Genomic DNA, 23,891 nt, shown 5'->3' with positions numbered 1-23,891 from the left:
CTGTGGACAAAAGCCCCCTAGGAAAAAAAACAGGATAAAAACCTCTTGAGACAAACAAGCCCAGCATGTAGGACAAAACCCCCTTCACAATTTGGACACTAACCATCAACACAACCTGATGTTATGTCCCACACCGATCAGAAAGTCTTCAATGGAGATCTTAGCATCTCTTCGATTGGATTACCTCCATGCTGGAATGCTACTGTCTGCTTAGTTTATGGAGCATATACTTATACCAGTTGTAATATGATAGTGAGTTGAAATACTTAATAATGTATACACATCTAAATACTAAGATAATTAATTAAGCCTGTTAATCCCTATCAGGGATAATCTCTTTTACTGATTCAATCAAAACATGTCACTTAAGTCAATCACTCAGTAGTTAAAACATATTTTGGGGTTTTGTCCAGAGGTCCTCATTTGGAGGTTTTGTCCTTTTGGGATTTTGTCCTAAGGGTTTTTGTCCTAGGGGGCTTTTGTCCACAGGGGATTTTGTCCTACAATCGTCCAGTAAAGTCTTATAGTGCAGCAGCTTCTCGCTTTCCCATATAAATCCAACAGAGTGGACAAGATTACAGTCCTCTTCGTCGGAAACCACAGGCGATGTCAATTCTGGGGTTAGGGAATGCAGCCACCTTCTGTTTTCTTTTCTCAGTCCAGTTAATACTACTAGATTCATCGGGCGCTGTTGGAGTTTCTGGAGGAAAAATACAATTCATGCATTCTGAAAGTTATGTCCAGCATGTATTTTTGAGAGAGGCACTTGGTCTCATTAGATAATTTTATTACAGTTATGTTGTGGTGTGATAATACGAGTGTCGGTCAAAAAGTAGTCAGCCTAACTATATTCTCGATGTCCGATGTTTGACAAGCTTCCATTTTAGTTTGTAGGAATCATTAGCAAAGTCCTATAAAAAAAATTCACATATGTGGGTAATGTGATTAACGAGATATTAGTCATCACAACACATTGGGGTATAATATTTCTAGAAAAAATGCAGAAAATGAAAAACGATCCGTCATTTAGTACCTCTTGGATAATGGTATGCCCTCAGATATTGTCATATAAAATACGTTAGTATAGTATTGGATGACTTCCCGTCATGCAACATTCAAAGATTTGGATTGCTTGATTTATGTTTAGACAGGGCTGTTTGTTTAAGGACACACCCATTTTAGTCTTTCAAAAACATTGTGTCCAGATATTCAAGCTGGCCCTGATTACAATATACTGAGAGTTGACACTTGTGTGACCATTCAGTATTTACTTTGAACCTTTAGCATCATGTGTGAAAAAGTGAAAACATTAGAATAAGTTATGTCCTTATGAATTCGTCGTCTGAACGGGGGTGGATAGTGTCTTCAAAACAAGCTGTTTCATTAAACATGAAAGGGGAATCACTTTAACAAGCGATTGTACTTTCAAATTGCTTTTTTATCCACTATAATATCTAAGTTTGAGCGGACGTCTACTTATCTCAAACACACAAAATGTTTCTTGCATATTTTGTTACCTGAAGTTTGTGGTGCATTTATTGCAGATTTTGCGCTTTTGGGGGGTACGAAGATAAAACTTCAAACAAAATGGGGATCGTAAGGCTGGAACGTAGCAAAACCAATTTGCTTGAGGTTGACAGATAATATGTAGAAAAATAAAACATAAAAACAGCTGCATTTGTATCATTTACTAGGTCCGGCTCACTACTTTTTGACTGTCCCTCGTAATTGTGGTATATGCATTACTGAGAGGGTATCAGAAGTATTTTATTAAGATGGTCAACATGATTAAGTAGAAATTATGCACTACACAAAGCTTTGGTATGCTATGTCAATTCTACTAAATATAGCTAATTGACAGAATGAAATAATTATATGCTAGATTAACCCAAGTGTGAACAAAAAACGAGTTGATGACAATTTTAATTTCGGTTTGCATTTATGTGTAAAATGGTGGAGGCAATGACATTCGTAATCTTATAAATGTTAAAACCCAAAATATATATTATGATCATGTCGAGCAATAATAAAACTTGGAGAAAGTTATTTTACCTTAAATAAGTCCGTTTTAGTGGATTTTCAAGGGACTCCACGATTTTTTGCAGGATTCTTCTCACAACAGTCTAAAACATAAAGAGACACACATTTGGATTATAGCATATGTCGATTGGTAATATTTTCCACTTAATTACCATAATCTCCTTATTTCATCAATATTTGTTTAAATTCTTTGCTGCATATTACCATTAAAATAACGGTGCTACCGAAAACGTTTAATTCAATGCAAACTGACTGCTATGATAAGAAGAAAATAATGAATTTCAATTTGATCTGAAACTAACCTGACAAGGACGGGCTACAGCTAATTTCTCTGCCCTGGGTTTCCGTTGAGATCGCTCAAGACTCCGGATCCTCAGTTCCAAAGCTTCGATTGTGAAATATATTGCCATGTTTCAAGAAAATTGTATACAGACCATTTCTACTACATGTACCTTCCTCTCATAGACCTCACTTCAAAACAACAATTACGAAGTTTTTCCAATCTCGTGCTTGTACGTTTGAACAAAGATGGCGGCATTTCAAACAACGACTTATGGGTGCTCAATTATTTTTGAAAATTCTATCGTAAACATGCCTATAGTCTGCTTACCCTTCACAGTTTTAGAAAAACACTGATAGCTGCAATATGTGTTTATGTAAATTGTTTGTTTTTTACAATGACCATCACATCTCGCGGGGCCTTATTCATTCCTAATCAAGCGCTTCCGGTTACGTGATCTGGCTGCCAGGTGGACAGCACCTGCTCCATCGACCGGGACGGACACAGGGACCGGGAAGCTGTCTACCTTGGCAGCAGAATTTCTTCAACCTAATCAATGAAACAATAAGAACGGTGGATGTAGTTCTAGTCTGATTGTAATAAAGTATTGCAGCAGTGTAAGCTTTTTCAGATTTTCTGATGCGTCGACGATATGATGACCGATCCAATTTGATCCTATTTCTGTGTTTTTTACAAGAAACAACGTGATGTCTGATGACCTGTTATATTAAAAGCGCGCATTTGATATATTGGCATCCGTAAAGTAAACCATCCCCACTTTGCCATTGCAAGATTTACTTGCAATAAATTGTCTTTTAGGTATACACACTTTCTAACTTTAGAATGCAAATGCTGCATTTCTTATGCAACGATGAAGTTCCGTTCATATCCTCAAACAGCGTCGACCCCTAAGTGTTTTAGGCAATTAAAATTGTATGCAATACAGCGGTCACTACTCCATCGCTGTAACCCGTGTTTGGTGATATAAACCTACACCTGTTTATTTGTCATCATTCAATTCATGGTCAAATTAATGAATTTATAACAGGTATAATTAGTGGTAACACCACTCAGATTACCCGACAAGATTCCCATTTAGCATTTCTCAAGTCTGCACTAAATATTCAAATTAAGATCTGATGTATTTCATATTATGTAATACATGCATGGAGGTGCAGCAAAAGGAATTATCAACTGAGTTAAAAAAAAAAACACAGATGAAAGGATTACACGATAGCACGCTAATTGATTTATTACGTTTATCTTGCCCAACGGATATGTCAAAAGGTAGGGTTTATGTTTGTAGAGTTACTAACCTATACTGAATACACCCACATTCTGTCGTGTAAACACAACGACCTTCCTTCAAGAATTAATAGACAATACGTTGATCGCTCATTGTTTTTTAAAAAAGAATTCTGGACATTATGTAACTATTAGACATGGAGCAGTTTTTTGTCAGCTGCAGATGAATGGCATATCGTTCCTTTATGTGGATATTGATGGATACATTCCTCGAACAAGGTAAGAGAACAGGCTAAAAAGGGCCAAAGGCCAAAAGGGCCAAAATTGAAAAAGTCAAAAGGGCCAAAGGAAAGTCAAACGGGCCATAGACTTAAGTCAAAAGGGCCAAACTTTTAGAAAATATTAAGATTAACAGAAATTCACTACATGTTGTTGCAGTAGTTCTAATCTTAAACATTCTAAACATATCAGAGGTGTCTCAGTGTTGTTTATTTAAAAAATCTCAGAGTGGTTAATTATTTACTTTATATCATACAACTGTTTGTGTAATAATTACAAGTAGTCAGTAATCAAAACAAGATTAACAGTAGTGGCTTTAAACGTGTTTATTCTATGAGTATAGTCAACCATACAACTGTTTGTGTAATGATTACAAGTAGTCAGTAATCAAAACAAGATAACAGTAGTGGTTTTAAACGTGTTTATGCTATGAGTATAGTCAACCATACAACTGTTTGTGTAATGATTACATAAATATTTAATCAAATATCAACTATCGAGTGTATGATGGTCACACTATAAATGATTACTTTTGTTACTATTTACATATTGATACAAATAATAATAATAAATATTAACATAATAAAAAATATACAATATATACTGTATATATTAGTTTTCATGTTCTCGTTTCACCTATGGCCCTTTTGACTTTCCTTTGGCCCTTTTGACTTTTTCAATTTTGTCCTTTTTGTCCTTTGGCCCTTTTGACTACAACCCACAAGGTAATAGCCTAATAGTTTTGCTATAACGTTACTTGGTTATCTGTATTTTCTTCTTATGTTTGTTGTAGCATTCAACAAAATCATTCCCCTTCAAACGTTTCGCTGTGAAGTTCTTCTAGGCGAGACAGACAAATGTGTGTGAAATATGATTCACTTATACTTTAACATATCTAGAAATTAAAGTCATTTTAAAAATTCACTGAAAACAGATCGTGCAAATCTCTTAGAGGTGTCAAAGCGCATATAAATATAATAATAATTAATTATGCTAGGATTATGAGGTAAAAGTATAAATACTATGTGAAACTAGATTATGACAGAAACCTACCTCAAAATACTTTGCTAATGTTTATCATAGATATTCTAGATAACTGGATAAACACCGCTGTCTTCAATGACTATATGTAATCTCATTCGCAACTGCCAAATTTGCAGACATACGACTTGCTGTGAAATAGCTATGGTAATGGATGTCTGTCTCACCACAGGTATCTGTAACTAATCAAACGAATAAAATCGATAACATATGGTTCACACAAAAACCAAAAGGGAAACCATGGTACACTGAAAATAGGCCAAATCATCCGCTACTTTTGTGGTCGTTGCAAACTATATTTGATTTACACTGCTTAAATAGCTTTTAAATGTACCATCAATCTCTTATAAATTTAAGTTTTCCGTAAGTGTACCAAACAAAACGTAAAGAATCTTCAGGTTCCATATTCTTTCAATTAGGTTTCCGTTTTCCTGAAATAAATTTTATTTTATGTGACAATATCTTTTATTTGAATTCTGATGTACAGAAACACTGACATCACGAAACTAAAACCTATTGATACATAGGCAGTTTAACGTAGGTTAATGTAGGTTTATGGATATATGCATATGGAGTCAAATTTATTTTCTACGATCGTTTCATTCAAGTTCTCACTAATAGAAACCATCAATGATGGTTTCCAGTTGCTTTATGCAATGGAAACTAACAATGATACTTTACTGTCAGTTTCCATTTCTGGAAACTAACCTTGTTTGTTTCCGACAATTCTATATTCCGTGTTAGTTTCAGCAACAGGAAACTGCCGGAAACAAACAATCATAGTTACCGAAAGCGGAAACCTACATGATTCTGGCATTACCCAGTTTCATGTAGGTTTCCGGAAATCTGGAAACCTTGTTATTTTTGCTGTGTCTGTTAGTAGGTGATTGGTTTCCTAAACAAGTGTCCCTAAACATGATTCTGCTAAGTCTTTCAGGAGTTGATAATTATTACATATTTAATATCTTTCATTTATACTAGGCGTCATTAATCAAATGATATATAGCACGTGTAAAGAAAGGTTTCTCAGAAATAATAGAACTAAGATGGTCGTCATAATGTTTGGGTTCAGGCTAAAACGTCACCACAGCAAAACGGCACTTGGCGAAAACGGCACCATTTGGATATAACGGAACCTCGACTTGGCGAAAACGGCTACAAATCTTATGGCGAAAACGGCACCAACTAAAATCTAATGGGGGAAAACTAGTTTGTTATTAGATAATTGGATTGCAGAATGTTTAGATGGTAAATGCACCTTCTATTATGTCGGAACTATCAAAATTTAAGAACAACGATGTATTTTTATATTCAAGGATACGATGTGAAAACTACTTTATACGGTAAATTATTTCAATTATGTATCCAACTAATGGAACAATGTACTGGAGCGGCGTTTGTATAAGCCACCAGGCTTGTTCGCCTATCCAGGTTTCTTTGACGAAATAAAAATATGTTTCAACCAAATACATCTACTGTGCCGACAGTGATTGGAAAGGGCATCCCAATTTAGCGTGAAAACATCGCAACCTTTGATATTTTAAGTACATTTACTCAACTGAAATCGCCCAGTGTCAAATTGAAATTGTATTTAAAACGCACAAATGTACCCATTGTTTACCGTCGCCGAAATACCTTAGTTGTGCGTGCGACATTAAATAAAGAAAATAACAACAACCCATTGTTTGTTTAATTTTGGGGGATTATTTTTGAATTTTTGGGTATACATAACATAATATTTTTTTCTGAATATACACAACATAAATTATGCAAGCTTAATGATGTGTCACTAATAGTGTCACTGCTGTTATGATATTTGTAACATCATTTTGGAAAGAAAAAATCCAAAGATAATATTTATTAACGTACATATAATGCGCGCAATCCAGATAGATATGCCTGCTCAAGGCGCCACAAGGGGATTGTATAAAGATAAAAGTCAGTGCTGACTAAATGTCACTATGGTACTTGGAGAACATATGGGTCTTTAGTCTTCATTGAATTTCTCAAAGGTTGGACACAATTTCAACTCTGATGGAAGTGAGTTCCAGAGGATAGGGGCAGTGCCGGAGAAGGATCTGGAGCCAAATGTTTTCAGTCGATGTTTAGGAGCTTCGAGGAGTTTCATCGGAGTTTACGTGCTGGAGTGTATGGAGTCAAGAGTTCAGACAGATAGTCAGGGCTGGTGTTATGCAGGCATCGATAGGTGATACAGAGAAGCTTGAACTCTATTCTAGCTTTTACTGGCAACCAGTGGAGGTCTTGATGTTATTAGACCACGGACAAGTACCTTTTCAGCTTCTGCGGTTATTAAATGACGGATGTTGCTGATGGATCGGATATACTGTTGGACTATGATTAACATCACATGAAAACATAACAGAAACCTCTTAAATATATAATTCTATCTTTCTTTGCTCATCCAAGAATGATGAGTCAGTCACGTCATCATAACCAAGCAACAGTTCCTTCATATCAATTTGTATCTATTGTTCTTAATAGTCATGGTGTATTCCCAGTTGATATGGTAGTCCATGCCATAGGTTACCTGTTACCGCATAACGTAACTAACGGGAATGTTGCACGCTAACGAACCATTTCAATAAATGCTATTTTCTGTCAATGTGTTAATAATCAATTTACCCATGACCGAGCATTCAAAAGAGTAAAATCTGGTCATGACCTTCGAAACCAAGGTAACTTTGGCGGCCAAATGAACCCTACATTTCAGAGGTAATCATATGGGCCTTGGACGATACATATATCTAATCACATGGTTACATTTGGGAAATACTTTGTGTTGTGTGTCTCATTGTGGAAACCTGCCACGAGCTATGGCAACTGCTATTGCTCCTTTCAGTTGAGACAGGGACACGAAGAACCCATGTCATTTTGTCGGGAATTTCAACGTTTATATGGAAGCGGAGCGGTAACGCCAAATATGCATCTTCACAGCCGTCTTGCAGACTGTATACTTGACTACCGGTCGGAGTACCTTTTCTGTTTATTTTTTTTTTTTTTTTTTTTTTTTTTGTTGCTTTCAAAAGACAAAACGGGTTTTTGAAAAAGTTGTCAACGATCGGTTGAACTTCTATTAATGAGAAAACCATTATCCGGAACTAAATTATACTTGACATGCCACTCTCTATTCAATGCAATGATGGCTTTTACTTTCTCTAAGATGCAATAATAATATCCATTTTACAACTGAAATATTTATCACTCCGTGTTCTACACTTACACTGCATGCTTAGTTCTCAAGAAAACAGAACGACCATTGCTCACCCATTGACACTCAGCAATATTCCAACTTTATGATGGCGGACTGTAAATAATCGAGTCTGGACCAGACAATCCAGTGAGCAACAGAATGAGTATCGATCTACGCGATTGGGATACGTTCACATGGGTCAACCAAATCAGCGAGCCTGACCACCCGATCCCGTTAGCCGCCTTTTAAGCCAAGCATGGATTACTGAAGACCAATTCTAACCTTCCAGACATGTAGTACAATAGATGTTTGTTGGGTACCAGTACTAATTGCATAATAATTTTTGCATCATCACATGTGAAACTCACAAAACCGCTTCCTGTTGAACCAGAAAGGTTCCTTATTGTTAGGTAGAGTCACATCCGGGTGTTTTCCAAGACGATGGTATATGCCAGTTGTGCCACATTTGGGTTGACCAATGAAAATAAAGTACGGCAAGCAGCGCAGAACTGGAGTGGCTCGAACTGGCGAATGTCTTTTCTTTGGAGCTAAAAGTCTACAGTAAGACGACGGACCCGGTGCTTCCTTCCAACATGGGTTCTTATAATCACTTAAAAATGCAGGCATGGTCTGAAGTAAAAAACAATCAATACGTAACATTGCAAATAAGATCATCCATGTCAGTGTGTTTTTTCCGAAGTTTCGACTCCCTGATCACGACTGTTATTTAATATGCAACATTTATATTCACGAAAACTGGAACAACTGTACCGATTGATCGAACCTTTTGATGTATTGCAATTGTTCATTATTCTATGGCTACTCGTTCATCTACAACAAATTGAAATGCAGATAGTTATGCCTGATGTAAGGCGACACAGTGATAGTATAGGGGCGGTAGGGTAGCCTTGTGGATCAAGCGTTCGCTCGTCACACCGAAGACCCAGGTTCGATTCCCCACATGGCTACAATGTGTGAAGACTATTCCTGGTGTCCCTTGCCGTGATATTGCTGGAATATCTCTAAAAGTGGACTACAATTTAACTCACTCACTCCCAGTGATGGTATCGTTACATAAAGAACTAACAACGGCTGCAGTTAATCATTTACTTTTAAACACACGACACCACACCACACCACACCACACCACACCACACCACACCACACCACACCACACCACACCACACCACACCACACCACACCACACCACACCACACCACACCACACCACACTACACTACACCCCTTTAGGTTAGACCAACGTGATGAAGGTGAATTGTTTCACGATGTCGAACTGTAAGAGGTTAGACCAAAGCGATGTAGGTGAAGAGTTTCACAAAGTTGATATATTGGAGGTTAGACCAACGTGATGAAGGTGAATTGTTTCACGATGTCGAACTGTAGGAGGTTAGACCAAAGCGATGTAGGTGAAGAGTTTCACAAAGTTGATATATTGGAGGTTAGACCAACGTGATGCAGCTGAAAGTTTTCTCAAAGTCAATATATTGGAGGTTAGACCAAAGTGATGCAGGTGAATTGTTTCATAATGTCGAACTGTAGGAGGTTAGACCAAAGTGATGCAAGTGAAGTGTTTCATGATGTCGAAAATGTTGGAGGTTAGACCAAAGTGATGCAAGTGAAGTGTTTCACGATGTCGAACTGTTAGAGGTTACACCAAAGTGATGCAAGAGAAGTGTTTCATGATGTCGAACTGTAGGAGGTTAGACCAAAGGGATGCAAGTGAAGTGTTTCACGATGTCGAACTGTAGGGGGTTAGACCAAAGAGATGCAAGTGAAGTGTTTCATGATGTCGAACTGTAGGGGGTTAGACCAAAGAGATGCAAGTGAAGTGTTTCACGGTGTCGAACTGTAGGAGGTTAGACCAAAGTGATGCAGGTGAAGTGTTTCACGATGTCGAACTGTAGGAGGTTAGTCCATAGTGATGCAAGTTAAGTGTTTCAATATGTCTGTGATGTCGAACTGATTGGAGATGTTAGACCAAAGTGATGCAAGTGAAGTGTTTCACAATGTCGAACTGTAGGAGGTTAGACAAAAGTGATGCAAGTGAAGTGTTTCATGATGTCGAACTGTAGGAGGTTAGACTAAAGTGATGCAGGTGAAGTGTTTCACGATGTCGAACTGTAGGAGGTTAGACAAAAGTGATGCAAGTGAAGTGTTTCACGATGTCGAACTGTAGGAGGTTAGACCATAGTGATGCAAGTGAAATATTTCGCGATGTCGAACTGTAGGAGGTTAGACCAAAGTGATGCAAGTGAAGTGTTTCACGATGTTGAACTGAAGGAAGTTAAACCAAAGTGATGCAAGTGAAGTGTTTCACGATGTTGACACTGTTGGAGGTTAGACCAAAGTGATGCAGGTGAAGTGTTTCACGATGTTGACACTTTTGGAGGTTATACCAAAGTGATGCAAGTGAAGTGTTTCACAATGTCGAACTGTAGGAGGTTAGACCAAAGTGATGCAAGTGAAGTGTTTCACGATGTTGACACTGTTGGAGGTTAGACTAAAGTGATGCAGGTGAAGTGTTTCACGATGTCGAACTGTAGGAGGTTAGACAAAAGTGATGCAAGTGAAGTGTTTCACGATGTCGAACTGTAGGAGGTTAGACCATAGTGATGCAAGTGAAATATTTCGCGATGTCGAACTGTAGGAGGTTAGACCAAAGTGATGCAAGTGAAGTGTTTCACGATGTTGAACTGAAGGAAGTTAAACCAAAGTGATGCAAGTGAAGTGTTTCACGATGTTGACACTGTTGGAGGTTAGACCAAAGTGATGCAGGTGAAGTGTTTCACGATGTCACACTATTTGAGGTTGTACCAAATTGATGCATGTGAATCTTTTCACGATGTCGAACTTTTGGAGGTTAGAGCAAAGTGATGCAGGTGACGAGTTTCACAATGTCAAACTATTGGAGGTTAGACCAAACGTTCGACAATGTCGAACTACTGTACATGTAGTAGGTTAGACCTTAGTGATTTAGGCGACGAATTTCAAAATGTAGAACTGTAAGAGGTTAGACCAAAGTCATGCAGGTAAAGAGTTTCACAATGTCGAGCTTATGAAGGCTACAGAACAAATTGATGCAGGTAAAGAGTTTCACAATGTCGAGCTTATGAAGGCTACAGAACAAAGTGATGCAGGTGAAGAGTTTCACAATGTCGAGCTTATGAAGGCTACACAACAAAGTGATGCAGGTGAAGTGTTTTACAATGTCGAACTTATGAAGGCTACAGAACAAAGTGATGCAGGTGGAGAGTTTCACGGTGTCGAACTGTAGGACGTTAGACAAAAGTGATGCAGGTGAAGTGTTTCACGATGTCGATCTGTTGGAGGTAACACGATTCTGATGCAGGTATTTAAAATGCACCATCTCTACTGGGGCGATTATGGCTATAATTTTGTTTGTACACAATATCAGTATTATTTGTCAATTCAATTTAGGATTTAAAAAAATCCTTGTTATGCATTACTGAATGTTCTAGCTATTAATACCAAAATGATTTTCCTTGTACATTTAGAATTATACCTTTTGTTATTTATAAAATAATTAACACCTGATTAACATGATGAATACATTATTGATCCATTTAATTGTGTTCCACAATGTTTATTGTTTTATAGCTATGAAGTTTAAAATATATTCTGTTAATGTATACACATATGTGTATGGTCGCTTTAAATGCAATCAGTTCCTTTGCAATTAGTATTGGAATTATCTCCCTTGAACAATCTAAGATAAAATTCAACTCATTGGAGAAATAGGAAGATCACTGTCAAGCTGCCGTTAGTCTGTACCAGTGTGCCCCAATTTTGTGTTATCATTTTGTGCGCCTTTAAAGGAACTTTTACACACCTTTGTGGTGTTAACACAACACTTGATCATGGGTGTGAGAACACATGAAAGGACTACTGGGAAAACAAGAGATGGGCAATGATGATTTCCTGTCATGGGAAACAGACCCTCCAACAAAAATTGCCCTTATGCCACTATTTCGTGAATGTGAACACTCTGTTGCTATGATACAACATTCAATGAATGTGGTAAAAAAGCTGTTGAGCATTTACACACAGCTCAGCTACCTGTGCTTACCATGGATCAACCACTGTATGAGTTCAGGATCCTTGAAGACTGGCTTGAAGGAAGTGGATGAACAACACCAATTTGCGTAGCTGGGTTTGCCTCAAGCGGGGCTGCTGATTCCTTTATCAAGTGTACCCACATTGCTACACTCTTCCCACTACAACACCAGGCATATGCTCACTATCAGGAAACAGAACCAAAAAAAGAAGACATTTTGACTTTTAGAAGCTGGTGTGATGCAAAGTCAGCTTCTCAATCCCAGTTTCAGTATTGAACCCTTGTTCTTTAACTTGAGCTTTGCATATTGTGCCTGGTTGGAGCAATTCGAAAAGCAGATTTCCCAAAGTATTTAGCATCACTTGTCAAAATATTAATAGAATGGGTCTTTATGTTAGATCATGTCATCTATGCACGATGGCTTTCAGTTCTCAGAAGGAACATGTCTTCCATATCAGTGGAACACTCAGCACTGTACCACAAATTTTGTTCTGGTAGACCTGTAGCACATAAAACTAACGACCGTTCTCTTCCATGACACTAGATGAGGCTCATGAACAAGTGTGAAAGTAGATGGAGGTGCAGTTGAGCTGACAGAAAACCCATTAGGATGGGTGGTTGCAGGACCAAAAGTGTCTAGAATGATTCAACAATTCAATTCAATATGAGAGTTTTGTAAAAGAAAGGTTCATTGACAGATCAAAACCAATATAGGAACCAATAACGGAGAACAAGTTGCCACTGTTTTCAAGACGGAAGGCTCTTCCTCCTATGAAGACGAGGAGACATACAGATTTCATCGAGCATGAAAATCAACAATGGCCTCCTTTATTGGTGGGTGAAATTATACCTCGTAGCAAAGCAGATCCTCTTGTACAACATCTACAAGCAGAGCCACCAGATGCTACTCCAGAAGTTTCTGCAGTGATACTTGATGGCGACATGATTGTGCAGATGCTTCACCCAAGAACATCCATAATATTTCAAGACTATATCCAGAGTGTATTTCTGCCATACATCTCCCTGTATCTTGAACACCAGGACAGGCTGGACATTGTTTGGGACACCTAAACAGACAGCCTTAAAGCATTCACTAGAGAAAAACGTGGTCTATGGAGAATAATCAAACCATCATCACTTGTGCCAAGTAACTGACAAAGCTTCTTGCCAGTCTTGTACATGGTAGTCTTGTATTGCACATATCTGCTGCTTCACATGGTGGGCACGAAATGGTGCTGATTAGGACTGCTTACACAGTCTTGGGATGTATATCAGTGAAGTCACCAATCATTCCTGTCACTAGCAGATGCCCCAGCAATATATCTGACAATACAATGCAGTTCCTTGAGTGGTTTGTCATTCTTATGCATGACTGGGAACGTCAGTCAGATAAACGCGAGACAGCATCTCTTTTCAAGACAGACACAGGCAGCCTTAAACCAACACGCAAACATTACAGGAAGGTCAGGTGCATATCTGCCACGTCCTGCTGACTGGGGTTGGAGGTAGGCATGGATATCGTAGTGGACAACGCTAGGTCAGGCACAGGAACAGTGTCATGAACTGACACACTGCACCTGTAAGAAATATTGCACAGGCCTTTGTAAATGTAGCAAAGCTGGTCTAAAGTGCACTGCTGTATGCCACTGTCAAGGAAAGGGTTTCAAGTAACTGAATCATGGAACTGTTGAGAGATGTATTGACCTGATGTTCCTGGCCATATCGTAAACAAAGTAAGGTGGTTTCATAGGTTCAGTTTCATGGATATAATGTTAATTATTTATAACGCACTTTCCCCAAAATAAATTTTCACCCTTATAGCGGATATTTCATCACAAGAATATATACATGTACACCTGTCTTGTGATGTGATGGTGGGTTCATAATACAACAGAATTGTTTACATGCAAGTAGGTACTGAAAGGCATCTGCTTTAAATTGTTCTCTGAAACTTTGCATTTGTAAAATACTAGCCGGAATACTTCTTACATTATGAAGCATAGTAGGAACAGTTCATACACAAGAGTGAAAATAATAGTCATATATATACATTCATCTATTGCTAATTAAAATGTATTTTTCACAATATTAGATTTATCTAAATATCATTAACTTATCCAAAGCCAAAAGATAGTAACTTACGAATAATAGCAGTACAACAAGTCAATTTCTGATAATTAAGTAATTACCACCAGGTAGCGCTGCATAATAAATAAGGAACGTGTACATCACTGTTCCAATTAATCCTTAATAAAATACTGAATATGACTAGATAGTTATGATAATTATACTGAGCATCGATTGTATTTTAGTCAAATTGGCGGCCATCTTGGATTTTCTGCCACCAGGTGGCACTGCTGAGGCTGATCCATATCTAGAAATGTTCTGAATGATTCAACATATAAGTGTGCCAAGGTGGGTGCTTTTAACCCAAAGTGCTCAAGTTTTGACTGATCCGACCCACTATTCGGTGATATCCCGAATGTAGCCATGTTGCTGACCAACACATCATAATCAGGGTGAATCCGAGATTCGAACTGACGGATTGCCGTGCCTGTTACGCCTAAGGGACGCAACACTGCATAGAGAATTGCGGCACCCTATATGAAAGGGGGACAGCCCCTGTTTGTTCTCTAAGCTTCTTATATTACATTCATCAAGTCTGTTTCTTAGCGAATATTAATCATCAACAGTAGATCATAAAAGTCATAATAAACAACGGGCGCGGCCTACCAACAGCTTGTGCAAACATCTCAATATATAACGACTTCATATGCTTGACTACAGATGTTACACGTCCCCTACGTGGTTTTCGGCTCTCGGGTAGTAAATGTGTTTGATAGCCTGATTCACACAGCACTGATAGCACACATGTATCTCCCAGACATATACTAGCACAATAAAGAAACGCAACATTGATGAAAACATCGTATGGCGACGGTAAACGTACAAATGTTAAGGTAACATGTACACTTTATGTGTGTAGGATGTACACGTGACACCGCCTTACACCCATTATTCATATTTAACCGCCAAAGGGTATTTTAAATGAGAGAAAGTAAACTTATAATTAGCTTCTCGGAATTTAACATGCTTATTTACACAAACGTCTTGTGAAATATATCTCAGAACATATCCAGACCAACCCCAAGCATCAACTCAACTGGACAGAGTACACAACACTGGCAACCAGCCAGCCTGACCAAACGAAGATTAACCGAAGCCTTCCACATCAAGCGACACCGACCCCTGATCAATAGAGATCAAAGTTATTTCATCCCCTCTACATACTGCTTGTTTACCTTGTATAAACATGACCAAATTCTCCTGCTCTGTACATCCCGTTGGCTTTTACATGTAAGAATAATGAGGGTACTTATACCGCGAAATTCTCCACACCACAAAGGGGCATGTTCAAAGCGCGCATAAACAGCACAACATTATTTGCCCGGATAGCTGTTAGCCGCTAGAATGTAATAGTCATATGACTTATCCCACCGGGTACCCATTTTTTCTGCTGTTTGAACAGAGGCAATTTTGAACAAACTCACTTGCGTAAGGTGTTTCATTGTGGGGCAGGACAGAAGTCCTGATGCCACACATGGTCCCCCATCCATGGTCTCTCCGCGCTCAACGTTGCTTAACTTCAACTGATTTGTGACCCAGGACCACCCGCCACCACGCATTCCCTTGTCACTGACTTCTACATGTAATCCACTGTCATCACATTGTTACTCTACTTCCCAATTAACTTTTCGTTGTTTTTGTTAATCATTTATATATAACACTGTTTCTACCTAACTCATACTTGCTTGAAACGATACAAGAATATGTATCAAAACGTCGCATAACCTGAATAAAGTGCATGCATAAGTTTGTCCTTATCTGACTATACAACTTCTAAATCTCTCAGTGAGAGAAGTGAATTTATTTCACCAGCATCTAGAGAGATGCGCATATATCTCGAATATATATATAATATATATATCGAATTTCCATTACCTTTGAAGGATCAAACATCAGAAACGAAATGTTCTAACATTGTACTATATTTCTAAAGTTCCAATAGTGGATGCTGCTGTACTGTAAATATAGCAATACTGTACAACTCGGTGAGTTATAGCCATATATGTGGAGACCCGTGAAGATCCGGGGTAGAATAGGTCTTCAGCAACCAATGTGCTTGCCATAAAAGGCGACTATGCTTGTCGTAAGAGGCGACTAACGGGATCGGGTGGTCAGTTTCGCTGACTTGGTTGACACATGCAGATCGATGCTCATGCTGTTGATCATTGGATTGTCTGGTCCAGACTCGATTATTAACAGACCGCCGCCATATAGCTCGGATATTGCTGAGTGCGGCGTAAAACTAAACTCACTCACGCACTCACTCACGCACTCACTCATACATGTGGAGGTCAGATCAGATGGGACACTGTATCTAAGGGAAAACTGAAAAGTGTGTTTAGGAAAACTGGATTATCGGAGATGGTTACAATTTATCACATCGCGAAACGGCATATGCAAGCACCTTTTCCTCACAAAATATTCACATTAAAAACAAACTTCTCCGATCCTGAGCTCCTCAGTCGGGGTTATGCTCTTTCTAAAACGATGGTTTTAATACCTTTGGTTGCTCAAACCATATAATATATCACTCCATACTGTAATAAGGTAACGTGTCTCATTTTATTACTTACAATGTTATTCAGTGTCCAGTGATTGCATTCTTATTCGTGAAACAAGTTATTAGTGAAACGGTAGGCTATTCAATACCAATGAACTCCTGACAGGTAATTAACGGCAGTTGGGGTGATTGAAAAACAACATCAGCTTGCAATTATAGAAGGGGTAAATAAGCAGGCTGGACGCAGGTGTCATTGGCTGTTAATTGAATTAGCCGGGGCCAAATATGACTGAACACTGGACTTTAATTACAGCAACAAGTGTGCTTAAAACAGTTTACTTTAAGACTATGTAAAGTGGTTTTAGGTAGATATTATACAATTCTATAGATATAAACACACGCCGGACCGAAATCGTGTGATATAGACACTATGTTGGGAGTGTGGGAAAGAAAGTGTCACTTTCAGCTAGGTGTTTGCTTAATATAGTTCGCTTAAGACTCTATTAAGTGATATTTGGGCATATATAGTACTATTCTACAGAAATATCGACAAAGAATTGCGGTACCGAGTCTGTTTTAAGAATATAGCAAAGAGGGATTAATTTGAGCAACGTGTCTGCTTCAAATACTTCGCTGTAAGACTCTATAAAGTGGTATTTAGGTAGATATCATACTGTTCCACTGATTTTAAGACAATCCAGGAAATAACTGTAGTGTTTGAGTTGTTTTTCTTCTTTCCATTCGACTGACTGACTTTCATCTTTAAATAATTAAATTTCGCCATGGTCATCGTAATTCTTAATAAGCTAAACTGGTCATGTTCAAAATATTGATTTTACACATATTTTTATTCAATAAATTAATAGGGATTGGTGAACATGCTGTTATGGCTTATATCAACATTGCTACCATACAACATATAACACAAATTAAAGTCAGCACATGACTAGATTATCATACAAGTTAATAACTGCGAGTTACACAGAAAGACAGCAGTTGCTGTTATGTGTATTTGTAATTTTATCTAAATATATCAGATGAACACATGCATGAATACTTGCTCAGCTACAAATTATTGTACCCCAGGAGTTAAATTATACACTGCTGCCTTAGGCTTGGTTGTAGTGAGCTGACATGTATAACAGATTGATCACAACATACATATACATATATATCTATATATATATATATCTGTTATACATGTCAGCGCTATGGTCACTACAACCAAGCCTAAGGCTGCAGTGTATAATTTGACACAAACGAGATCAGAAATTTAAGTCAAACTGAATGATGTTATCAACCTTTTTAATTCAGAGAGTGTAGAGACTCATTACATTTGTGACTGGTTTGAGCGTTATATTTGTGACTGGTTTGAGCATTCATGCCTGTGTATGATTTTGAAAGGAAATAAACCGGTACACAGCTCATTCATATGACATGAGTATATCTAAGTACATGTATTTTAAATGTTTAGGTACAAAGGATATCTCATTTATACAAAACGTGCGCAAAACATTTGAAATTGTCAATTTACTAATTATTTCTCCCTCTGGAAATTCAATGAAATCATTTGAATAAGATTTGAAAATGTAAACTGTCCGAATTATTCCAAATGGTTAATGTGCATGTCATTCATTTGGTTTAGTGTCGTTACCCCTGACATGTAGGACGTAAAAACTCGTGAGGACGTACGGCAGACGCTGATGGAGATGAGTGCTATTCTTCAACTTTTCCAAACATCCCCATAGAAGGCATTCACTGAATATTTGTTTCCTTGTTTGTTTGTTGTTTAACGCCGCACTCAGCAGTATTCAGCTATATCTTGAGGGTCTGGACCCCACAATCCAGTGATCAACACCATGAACATCTATCTACGCAATTAGGATACGAAGTCAGCGGACCTGACCAACCGATCCCATAGTCGCCTCTTCCGACAAGCCGGATCTACATGGACCACGTGTGAATATAACCAACACTATTCCAAACATCAATGTATCGGCCTTGTCGTGCAGTGACTGGTAGTAAAAATGCTCTGGACCACGTCCTCAGATTAACAAAGTTCAGTTCAGTTTGTGCTCACAGAGCGATAGCGATATACCGTGATCTTAACTCACATGGTCTAAAATGGACATAATACAGCCGCAGGGTTAGGTTCCCTTTGTGCAAGTGGGCCCAGGGCCAGATCCCGTGTGTAAATACCCAATTGGCCTTACATGCCCATCACTGAGTCTACACTAACTGTTTACTCGTGGTATTATTATCTTTATCTGACGCTTTCCAGAATTTATATCTCACTTACTTAGATATTGCCCCGATAATATAGAGCACGTATTGACAGACATTGTTTACACATCCTGCCCTACGGGACGCGTCGTTGACAGAAGCGCCTGGAGCAAGTTGTTGGCCAAGACAACATGTCATTGTAGCAAGTGTGTACATATTTACTATGTTTTATATGTAACTATTATGAAAAACACATTTTATAAATAACTGTCATCAGATGTACATGAACATGCTACCTTAACTTCAAGGTTAAATTGAAACCACACCATAATAAGAAACTGAGATATTTTTTAGTGATTTAGTATTATTACCTAATTGCATCTATGTACCGGCAATATCACAGCGAAGGACACTGGAAATGTGCTTTACACATGGTACCGATGTAGGCAATCGAACCTGGGTCTTCTGCCTGACGAGCGAACGCTTTAACAACGCGCTAATTTGTCGTCATGTGGACTAGATCTCAACAACATAGAAATTAACACTTACCATGCCCATGATGTCCAGATTTTTTAAGTATTGTCTGTATTTTTCGATATCTGACTGATTAGCACCATGTCTCAGTGTCTCCAGTTTAGGTACAGCATATGGTTGTAGTTTCTTCATAGCGTCCTTTACACGTTTGCTGGTCTCAATTTCTGTCATAGAAACGTTGGCGAACGAGTGATAGACACTGTCATGCTTCGTGATCTCAACTGGAGGAATGTGAATTGTATGTAACACATGCTCAATGTATTTCACATCCGAGGAATGGACATCCACTCTTACTGGAACTCTGTAGGTAATGTTGTAATAACGTAACATATATAGAAGAACGAAGGGAGCAAGCAGCGCCCCCAGCACAGACCAGTGTCTGGTGGCAAACCACACGGTCCTAATACAACGGCCTCTCGCCAGCATAGCAACTCGTGATCTGTGTCATCGCATAGTGAGTGTATTGCTTATCCGACCATAGACTTGTCGAGGCTTCCGTTCATATGAAACTCTTTGTCATCGCATAGTGAGTGTATTACGTATCCGACCATCGACTTGTCGAGGCATCCGTTCATATGAAACTCTTTGTCATCGCATAGTGAGTGTATTACTTATCCGACCATCGACTTGTCGAGGCATCCGTTCATATGAAACTCTTTGTCATCGCATAGTGAGTGTATTGCTTATCCGACCATAGACTTGTCGAGGCTTCCGTTCATATAAAACTCTTTGCCATCGCATAGTGAGTGCATTACTTATCCGACCATAGACTTGTCGAGGCTTCCGTTCATATGAAACGCTTTGCCATCGATTGACAATGAGACCACTACCCATAGTTCAGGTCTTTCTCCCCAGTTCTGAAATAATGGATAATTTTTACCCAAGTGGCTAGTGGAAATGAAAAGGAGCAACACAAAGACTAGCTACAGCGTCTGAGGTATCTGTGGTAGATGTAGCTATTGACCACGACAGATTCAACTGAAGTTGCTAATGCGCTGGCGCATATATAACCGGAGCTCATTAAGTGTTATTCCAAGTACTTGAGTATATATAGCAAGCAAGTGATGTACAGTTCAGTTCAATTTTGGGGTTTAGCGTAAACGTTTGCATTACCAATTTCGTTGACGAGTGAATGAAACTGAAGAGGCAATTTTGAACAAACTCACTTGCCTAAGGTGAGACGACATGTCTCATGTGCTTCGTTGTGGGGCAAGACTTGAAATCCACGAACCTCTCATGAGTCAAGCTGCCAAATAAGGTCACCCATCCAAGGACTCTCCGCGTTGAAGTTCCTTAACTTCACCTGATTGTGACCTGAGCTCTATGTGCAGGACCACAAGATTAAATTGATAAACCCTTCCAAAACAATGTAAATATGGGGCTGTAGTTTAGACAAACCTGAATGAGGGTGAACAAGAAGGCGGTGTGTTATTGTGAGACCTTAACGGCTAGACGGTGTCAACTGGTGTGTAATGAGGTGAGGTGAGGTGAAATTGGTTTTAACGTCGTGCTCATATGCATGCGTGTGTACGTGTGGCTGCTTGTACTAGCCAAGACTTAAACTGGGCTTATAGTGCTAGCTCACTGAGATACCATGCCGCAGTGAAGCATGAATACCCCACTCAGACACATTATACTGACTCCGAGCCGACCAGTCCTTGTTGTACCCATTAATGCCGAGCGCCAGGCAGGGACCAACAAGTACCAGATTTTAGCGTTTTTTGGCGGCCGGGGATTGAACCCGCGACCTTGCGCTCTCCGGGCGGACGCTCTAACCACTACACCACGGAGGCGGTCTTGGTGTGTAATGAATGGAGTAGCGCTTTTACTGAATGGATGACCGATACAATAAACTTGTATTGTACGTGTAAATGAGAGTGGGAGATTTTAGAGGCGCAATGTTACGACGTAAATTGTAATAAAAACGTAAATTGTAATACTTGCAGCAAATTGTCATATATCTTGACGTAAATTGTACAAAAAAAGTAAATTGTAATAAGAATTGACGTAAATTGTAATACGCAAATTGTAATAAAAATGGACGTAAATTGTAATAATTTTAGTTGCGGTAAAATGTAATAAATATTTATGTAAATTGTAATAACAGTTTTAATCATTCGTAAATACGCGTGTGTTCGTTTTTCGTTGCATTTCATACATTATAGAATCTTGTTAGGGCGATAACTCAAGAAAGAAATGACGGATTTTGTTCAAATTTGGTACCAAGGTGTCGTGGCGCGATTCACCGACACAAGTTGAAGTTAGTGACCTTGAGATAACTTGCAACACAGCAAATATCTGAGAGTTTTGCGAATATAAAAATTGTTAGCACGATAATTAAAGAAAGAACTGATAAATTTTGCTTAAAAGTAGTACCCAGGTGCGTTGGAACGATGTGCGAACAGCAGATGAACTGGGCGACCTTCACATTTATAAAAACTTATGGAAAATATCATAACCGTAGTATCAAAGGTGCTCTTGGCTAATATTCGTTCTGATATATATAAAATCTCCAAATGTCCTCTGATCTTGATTTTTTGGCAAATATATGTTGAGGTTTTAATATGTCAACATATACAGAGGGGAGATTCTAACGGGTATATCTAACACACTAATGCATGTAGAGTTGGGGATGGTGTAGTGTTCTTACGGGTATATCTACATGGGGAGTCCAAAAGGTAGTCAGACTCACCTAGAATATGATACAGCTGTTCTTAGGTTTTATTTTTTCTACATATTATCTGTCAACCTCAAGCAAATTTGTTTTGCTATGTTTTAGCCTCACGATCCCAATTTTGTTTGATTTTTTATCTTGGTACTCCCACAAAACGCAAAATCTCCAATAAAAGCATCCCAAACTTCAGGGGAAAAATGTGCAAGTGAATGAGTTAACATTTTACGTCACATCGGCAATATTTCAGCCATATCGACAAAAACGGTATGTACTAAAAATCAATATATAGACTATTATATACTTTTTAATAAACTGTCAGCGAAGGACAATATAACGACAAGATTATCACATATTAATATAAACTACTTTTTAATAAACTGTCAGCGAAGGACAATATAACGACAAGATTATCACATATTAATATAAACTAGCTTGAGTTCAGTGTAGAATGCTAAATTATTTCAAAACAACTCAATATAAAATCGGGCTATAGATCGCCAGCAACTGAAGGTAGATCACCATGCTAGGGACCATGGGGACGTACGTTACTTCTGCTACTTGCATGGACCCTATCTGGATTTGACGAATTTTGGCGAAGCCATAAATTACAACGTCAAACATTTACGATTAAAAAAGTCTGGCAATGATCAACAAAGATGTGGCCTTAAGTACCCTCTTCGGAGGACAATATTTTTAGCTCCTTCAACCGCTCCGAGTGTACAGCCACTAGCAATCATAGTTATCTATTCATTCGACCAAATTCTAAAAGAACGTATTAATTACAGTACATGATCAATCAGTTGCCTGAAGTCACTCGCCATTGTCGCTCTTTGCAGTTTCGGCTCATGACTTATCCACACTTACGTAATATAGTAGTTTATAACTTTCCAAGGTTCATGTTCAGGCCCGTGCTTTGAACCCTGCTCCTTTGTTTATGTACAGTAAATTTACAGTTTGCACCATTCTTATGCCGTTTATACTGTTAATCTCAATCTGAATACTTGTCACCCACGTTCTCATATCTTAGACGTGGACTGTGTGAGACAAGCAGTGGGGGTAACGATCCATCAACTGAATCATTTAAAACCTTTGCTAAACTGTTATTTTGTTTACTAAACAATGTGACAAACAAAATACTGCCTTGTGGGACACCCTGATCCTGATTAATAATGATCAGACAGGGTAGAACCCACTATTCTTGAAATTGCCTGTCATTTAAACATTTGGTTACAAAAAGATCGACACTGTGATGTTCATTAATTACAGCGTTTTAAACAAATGATTCTAAACGCACTAAGTGATCAATGGTAGTTCTGTTTTTACGAAAACCACATTGAATGTTGGTTATCAGGTTCAAAATATGCAAGAAACATTTTGTATGTTTGAGATTGGTAGAAGTCCGCTAGAATCAAACTTAGATATTAAAGTGCCAAAAAAAGGCAATTTGAAACTACAATCGCTTGTTCAAGTGACTCCCCCTTCACGTTTACTGAAAAGAGCTTGTTTTGGAAACACTAGACCACCCCCTTTCAGATGACGGAGTCATAAGGACATAACTTGTTCTAATGTTTTCTCTCTATTCATGCATGATTCCAAGCGTTCAAACTAAATACTGAATGGCCACACAAGTGTCAGCTCTCAA

The 23,891-nt window shown here is 38.4% G+C and overlaps 1 protein-coding gene across 1 annotated transcript in view; it reads right to left on the bottom strand.

The window, feature by feature from the left end:
• Positions 1–23,891, bottom strand: part of LOC124292325 (carbohydrate sulfotransferase 15-like) — a 45,394-nt gene that overhangs the window by 14,516 nt on the left and 6,987 nt on the right. Inside the window, exons 2-3 of the mRNA XM_046729395.1 lie at positions 19,591–19,796; positions 8,465–8,726 (exon numbers count right to left, since the gene is read on the bottom strand). Coding sequence (XP_046585351.1) covers positions 8,465–8,726; positions 19,591–19,796 — 468 coding nt within the window. The remainder of the gene's footprint in view (positions 1–8,464; positions 8,727–19,590; positions 19,797–23,891) is intronic.

This window comes from Haliotis rubra, unplaced genomic scaffold, assembly GCF_003918875.1.
Source record: "Haliotis rubra isolate DU_JTF1 unplaced genomic scaffold, ASM391887v1 Scf513, whole genome shotgun sequence".
In the NCBI taxonomy this organism is placed as follows: domain Eukaryota; kingdom Metazoa; phylum Mollusca; class Gastropoda; order Lepetellida; family Haliotidae; genus Haliotis; species Haliotis rubra.
The sequence above is the reverse complement of the archived record's forward strand: the minus strand, read 5'-3'. Positions and strand labels throughout refer to the sequence as shown.